Source organism: Sinocyclocheilus rhinocerous, unplaced genomic scaffold, assembly GCF_001515625.1.
Source record: "Sinocyclocheilus rhinocerous isolate Xijiao unplaced genomic scaffold, SAMN03320098_v1.1 scaffold1590, whole genome shotgun sequence".
In the NCBI taxonomy this organism is placed as follows: Eukaryota; Metazoa; Chordata; class Actinopteri; order Cypriniformes; family Cyprinidae; genus Sinocyclocheilus; species Sinocyclocheilus rhinocerous.
This window is the reverse complement of record NW_015651328.1, coordinates 559,863-567,185: the sequence shown is the minus strand read 5'-3', so window position 1 is coordinate 567,185 and position 7,323 is coordinate 559,863. Positions and strand designations below refer to the sequence as shown.

General features: G+C 37.8%; 1 protein-coding gene across 1 annotated transcript in view; it reads right to left on the bottom strand.

Annotated features, from left to right (window-relative positions):
- Positions 1 to 7,323, bottom strand: part of LOC107712760 (collagen alpha-1(XVI) chain-like) — a 61,236-nt gene that overhangs the window by 36,495 nt on the left and 17,418 nt on the right. Inside the window, exons 8-11 of the mRNA XM_016518098.1 lie at positions 3,853 to 3,885; positions 1,099 to 1,134; positions 484 to 540; positions 259 to 294 (exon numbers count right to left, since the gene is read on the bottom strand). Of these exons, the coding sequence (XP_016373584.1) occupies positions 259 to 294; positions 484 to 540; positions 1,099 to 1,134; positions 3,853 to 3,885 (162 nt within the window). The remainder of the gene's footprint in view (positions 1 to 258; positions 295 to 483; positions 541 to 1,098; positions 1,135 to 3,852; positions 3,886 to 7,323) is intronic.

Sequence of the window (7,323 nt, the reverse complement as noted above, 5' to 3'; positions counted from 1 at the left end):
TCATATATACTGTATACACACACACACACACACACACACACAATAAATGAGTTGCATGTAGTCTTAGTATTATTGTAATATAGTTATATCATTATTATTGTTATTAATAATAACCATAATTATTAATATTTAACTATTTACTATGACTGTAAAACATATTTATTATGTTTATTTTAAAGAGGACAGTTAATTCATAACTTCAAATGATCGGTCTGTGCCAGGAAGGTAATTTTCAAGGCAAAAAACATATTGACTCACCTGTCCAGGAACTCCAGCACCAGTACAGTCCAAACCCTGTGAGGTGAAAAAAATATTTTTTAAAACAATTTAAGGAACAATACCCCATATTAACGTACATCAACATCCCTGAATGCCAAAATAAACAGTGCTGCAGTCATTTATTCCCAGCAAGCCTGGACAGAGAGTGGGATTTATCACACAAACACACTCGTTCGTTATGATTCAATGTTTGACATTTCTTACCTGGTTGCCCTTCTCTCCTTTGAGGCCTGGCTGACCCGCATAGCCTTCCTGAATAACCTGCAATACAATAAAAAAAATCTATGTACTGCATGTTTGTAACATAATGTCATATGAACTCCCTGTTGAAAAGACCAGCTTGGATTAAGCTGTTAAGCAAAAAAAATAAAACAAATACAACGAGTGTGTTTACCGTGCCAAGATTTCAATTTTGTACATGCAAATATGGAAAAGAGCATGTGAGGTGGTCAATCTTTGAAACTGTGCAAAAATATCTGACAATGCACAAAAACCTTAAATCTGGGAATTTTTCTGCCAAGCGAAATGCATTAAGAACACTAGACGGTGCATGTGGGTTTGCAAGTGCATTGGTAGCTGCTTCTCATAATGGTCTTATAAAACTTCCTCCAAGGCAGCCGCAAGCCTGGCCAACCTTTAAACATTCATACTTAACAAGTATCATGAAACTTTGCCAGATTTTTCAAAGACATAAATGCATCTCTTTCCAAGGGCGTGATAGCGCAGCACTCATGCACGCTCATACATGCAAATCCTGCTGCCTACCTACATAGCCATTAAACATGCTGCACACATGACGAACTGAACGTTAATACCCACACTTGATTCCTCATTGAGCAGTACACATCCTGCACACTGGAAAAAAAGAGAAAACCAGGTTGTTCCTATCCATGACAATGTCTTTTTCTAAGGTTTGAGTTTTGAAATAGTATTTTGCTCCACTCTACTTTAAACCAGCTTTGCTTTTGATATTGTTACAGATGTTGGCCTGCGGGTGGCAGTGCAACATAACGTTAATCGGCATAGGAGTGCAGAATCGGGGGTGCACTACTGCGTGTCATTTCAGCTTGCCACGGTTCTCTCACGGGAGACAAAGATCAATAGGAACAGAAGATTCCTCACGGCAATGTTCACCAACGCCTGCTGCAAAGCTATAAGGGAGGGGGGACACGCAAAGTCAAATACTTATAAATAGCTATAGTTTCTAGCGGAAGAGCACAATTAAAACAAAATCTACCACACGTCCAGTCCTGCTCAGCCAACAGGCAGTTAACGTGCATTGATGTGGTGAGGTAAGAGCGAAGGAGAGGAAGTGGCACGTCTCTGTGCCGCAGCTCTGAGAACGGTTGGCTGACACGCTGGGCTGATTCATTTTTTTCCAGAGGTGCACACAGAAGAAAGCTACATGATGAAAATCAACTCTTTGAGATTTTCCCGCACTCCCTCTGTTCGCATGAATGAATGGATTTACATGCAAGTTTATATTCTACTGTTAGAGACGATATCGCTTTAAGAGAGTCTGTGTGTCTGACCGATTGTGCACTCAATGCTGTAGAGAGGTATATTCTGGGTTCAATATAATATAAGCTCAATCAACAGCATTTGTGGCAAGATATCGATTATCAACAAATTTATTTTCAACTTGCACTTCTTTTCTTTAAAAAAGCAAAAATCTAGGCTACAATGAGGCATTTACAATATGGTGAATAGTGCCGATCCATAATCATTCAAATACTTTTTTTTTTTAAGTCGTAAAGACGTAAAGAATATGCATGTTAACATTAAACTTGTGTGAAGAAAAAAAAAAATCACTTTTCTATGCATCACATTTTCTATGCAGTTATATACAATTTTACAAAATATTTGCAATGACAATATAGGCCTACTGTAACACCTAAAACTCTAAAATGGCTGTAAAAAGATGCTTAAATCCTTCAAAAGTGCACCTGTTTATTTCCACTGTAAGGTCCTCAATGTAACCTCGATTTGTGCTTTTTTGTTTCAAGAAAAGGGAGGAAGATCAGCTTTTGAAAGATTCCGCAAATGTGAGATTGTTCGCATGACAAAAAGAACACCTGTGGTGTTGTGGACTTCATAGATGCATAGGCCCCAAATCCAAAACAGTGTTAATTATACTCAGGGGCGGAGGCAGGGGTGACTGTGGCCACCACTGACCTAAGCTTGGCCACCCCTTTGGCCACCCCACTCAAAACTGTTTTTGTCCCTTTCTTTGACAAGAAATGCATTTATTAAGACGCGGAACTGCCGGGTCTCTTTATGACCACATCAAACGTAGACGCATGCTTCAACTTCGCCTCAGCACCAGGCGCAAGTCAAACGAGCGCGTAAATTAAGGAACATGTGCCAAATGAGCTTCAGTAGAACAACAGTGAACTGCGGTCTGATGAGATGGCGTAGGCTATATGTCAGTAAAACAAACTTTCCTGTCCTGACAGCTGTTTTACCGTGCTCATGGCTCATATTCACTCAGCATTACTTGATCTAATTCACAAATATCTCAAATACAATTTAGTAGAAATTATTCAGTTGTGTCTTAGGAACTAAAACAGTCCAATACTTTATAGTCAATCACATTTTTATATTGAAATAATGAAGATTTCTGTGCCACCCCAGACTGGTTGCTGGCCCCGCCCTGGCCACCCCTATAAAAACACCCTGGCTCCGCAACTGATTATACTATAAAGTATTTATCAATATTTTGATAATATGTTTTTATATTTTCAACTTTCATTTGAATTTAAGTTTACTCATTTTCTTATGTGCTTGACATTTTTATTAGTTTTTTTTATTATTATTATTTCTTCATAACTTTTTTATAGTAATTTCAGTGCTTTTAGAATTTTTAAGCTTTATTTATTTGTAAATTCGTGTTAGTTTTTGTGTGTGTGTTTTCATCTAATGTTCATATTTTATTTCAGCTTTATTTACATTACTGAAAATGATATTTAATAGTTTAGTTTTAGTTAACAATAACAACACTGGTCCACAACAATTTGAGACAAGGCCGTTGACCCATTGTTTAGCTCTGTGAATCGAATCAAAACCAAAAAAGTCCCACTCGCATCCCACTCAAATACTGACATTTTCTGCCCTTGCCTTTTTATTTGAAAGAAGGTAATACCTTTTTTCTATGAGTCATAAAAATGAGCTGAGTGTTGAGTGGGTGCAGAGAGGGGTAAAGGTGACAAACAGACAAGCGTTTTATGTACGAAACATGGGCGTTATTCTCGTATTGTGCCAGAGAAGCACATTTACCAAGCAAAAGCAAGTCCCTCTAATTCCAGGTGGTGTAATATTACACAATATGCTCTACTATCAGTAGTAAATTATCTCATGAGTTTGTCAGGGTCAGTGTCAATGTTCTTCCCACTGCAACTCAGCACGCAGCAATTTACTTACCAATTAAACTGAATTTCTATAGCTATTGGGTGAAATCTGCTGGGGCCACAATTATTTTTGTCAGGTTTGAAGCCTTATAATTGGGACTGCCTGTTGCTGTTTATGGCAAATAGAAATAAGTGATTTTATGCTGACTTAATTCAAATGACTTACTTTTTCTGCCAGTTCCTTGGATCCGAGAATTGCCTGTAGAACATAAAAACAAAGAAATTGACAAAGAATGTCAGATAAAAAAAAAAAAAAACGATGACAGTCCTCATAATCAATATGCACTTTCATGTTACAAACTTTAAAATGCAATGAATCCAAAGTAGATACAGATCTATTAACCATAGTTATCTTACTGCAGCTGTGGTTTTCAGCAAACATGAAGAGAGATCACATAAACACAATTTTTTTAGGGGGGGAATGAGATGAAAGAAGAGCTGAAGCCCCCTAAATAGGGCCTAACAATGCCTATGTACATAATATGCCATCTCTCACTTTTCATGCTTACCTAACAAAGTTCTGCTGACCTGAAGTTGGCACGTTCACAAGTGTTTGTGTTATCTAGATTTGTTTGTATTGTCATTTTACCGTTACAGAGTTTCATCCGTATGATCAACAGAGAATATGAAACTCTTTTGATGGAGAGCAAATGGGGAGGAGAACTGGAAGGAATGGAGAGGGGGAAGTGCAGTGAGGAGGGACATGATTTAAAGAGAACACCAGGGACAGGCAGAAAAACAAAAGATGTGTTTGTGGAGCAGATGTGAAAGTAAATCCTCGAGTCATGTCCGAGCAGAGAAAGCAAACACAGCATCGGTAAGGCTAATCAGACTGGACAGGCATGAAAAAGGAAAGTGCTCGGTTACCTAATCTCCGGCCGTACCCTGAGATCCAGTTTAGAAATTGCTGAGAGTGCATGCACGCATGCACGCATGCACAAACGCTAAAAACAGGGTTCCACAGAGAACACAAAATGGACATGTTGTCCATACAGCTACAGTCTAGCACAGGATGGAAGAGAATTGTGATGACCTGTTCAAAAAACCCTGGTGGAATGAGCACATGAATAATGCAGGAAACTTTGTTTAGCTGCAACCGTGCGGCTCTCAGCTCATGAATTTCTCCCAGCCGGTGAGCTCAACAGAAAAAGAATGCGATGACAGAAGAATGCTGTGCTTTTAAGGGACTTTAATGCGGGGCGAATTGAGGATCTGTATAGGAGGAAGGGGTTAATACAGAAGTAGGCTAATGCTAGCAGCATCCAACACAGTCTGGAACTCATTACAATTTGTCTTAAAACACAGACTGCTATGGTACTAGACAGTAACCTGGGTCAAGGGAAAACATGGGAGCATGTGAGATTTTTTTTTTTGGCCTGTCTGCGCATGTGTACCTCTAACAGATAAATAAAGGAAAGGGCTGGAAGTATGCTGTGCTGAGTTTGAGCTCACAGCTGTGGTGCTGTCTGGTAAAGACTGTATATGGAAGAATTCCACAAATTAACAAACATGCACAAAATTACCATAATTTGTACATGATCTCATGTACACGTCGGCAAAACATGGCAGTTTCTTTAAAATGCAACCGCAAATATATTGAAGATATACACTATTTATTTTATTAAATATATAATAAATATAAATGTGTTTAATTAAGTGGAGTAACTTTTGGAAAGATATATAAAAAGCATGCACTGGAAAATTTAAGTCGTATTTTTGTCCTTTTTTTCAATGAATAAATGCATTTTCTTAAAATATACTAAGTAAATTAAATTAAGTATTTAGATAATTTTTTTGAGCAGAAAAAGAAGTGTAAGACAGTAAGATATTATAAAGAGACTTTTCACAGAATAAGTTAATTTTTCTTACCCCATTTGATTAAAAAAATATATATATATATATTTTTTTATATCTTACTGTATGTAAGTTTGCTTCTCAAGCTAATTTCTCTCAGTAAATATGTTTGCTTGAAAGTAAGATAATAATTATGCTTAGAGTGTATAAATTGTGCAATGCTGTCTAAATTCAGACAATTGCTCAATTTGGCTGGCATGGTCAAACATTAATTTGTTAGAGCTGCTAACATTTTATCAGAGGGATAAAATGAGTAAATACCGAGACAGAAAGTGGCACAAAAGCACACAAAGTGATACTTCTAATATGTACCAATGGAGCTAATTCCTCTGTCAGTATAGCAGCAAAGATTAAAAGAGCATTTACACCACAAAACCATTTTATATCATTTCCACCTCAAATCTCCTACTGTTCTCGTGAGAGAACGGAGAGTGATTAGTGTTGAGACGTTTATCCACCCAAAGCGTGAGCTGAGGAGACACTTCATGTTGGTGTACGTGTGACCAACAACGTAACAAACCGCTTTGAGTGTGTTTGGCTCCAATACAGAGCCCTCTGGATGTAATTATGTCACATGTGTGAGTGTATAAGAACAATCCACGTGGCAAGCGGGGAAGATATGTGACCAGTTGGAGACCAGCTGAAGTACCTTCACCAACCAGCTTTTTATTAGCCCTGCTAATGATCATGACTCACTGCTGCCAGGAGAAACAACAAGAGCAGCCCACACAAACATCACAAATCCTCTTTTCCACAGAGGACAAGTTATCCCCCCATATGCACAGCTTGCGTTAGCACTGAGAAACTGCTGATGAATTGTGTTTTCAGGGGAAAATAGCAAATACCGGGTTTAAGTGGAAGTCATTGTTATCTGGAAAATACTTAAGGTTATTCTTGGAGAAGACTGAGACACAGAAATGCAGAAAGATGTGATTTTTCAGCAGTCAAATTGTGTTTACTCATAGCTGCTGATGTAAACTTTAGCTCTACTCCTTGCAACTTTGATAGAGTTTTGTTTATAGTGTATGGTTGGCTAGCAGTAGGATTGTTTTAAAGGGATAGTTCACCCAAACTCTATCATTTACTCTGCCCTCTGTTACTCCAAACCTGTATGCTTGTTCTTTTTCCATGAAACACATAGGAGGTATTTAGCCAAATGCCTGATTTTCTCTTTTTCCATAAAATTAAGGTTGATAATAACAGCCTGCTGTCAACTTTGTGAAAGAAATGTTACATTTATAATATAATATAATATAATATTTCAGAAGAGATTCAAAATTACCACTAATAACAGGAGAGAAAAAGAGAGAGAGCATAAAGGACAACATGTAGATGCAAGAGCAAATATGCGTAGACAAGAAGCGAAAGAGCAAGTATTAAAAATAAAAGAGCTGCGGAAGCAGAGAACGTTTGATTTCAGCATTTCTACGGCCCACTGGGCATTGTTCACAAGAATTCACATTAATTTCCAGTTTCTACAGAAGAGCTCATTCAACTGCCTGCTAGTGGGACGCTTAATGGCCACTAACTGTGTCATTTTATGTCGAATTTATCAGGATGAGAAATATTTATCAGCCTACATTACATCTTCAGCTCATCTTGTCATCTATGTATGTGCTGTAATACTGCTGGGATGCACCATTCAAGTGTTTTAACAGGGGAAAAGTATGAAAAACTCAACCGGGTGCTGCACATTAATATCAGTAGTATATTCACCTAAAGAGCCTGGCAAACCTATTTTAGGAAGATTACTTCTTTGGGCTTTCAGAGGCATGCACACAAG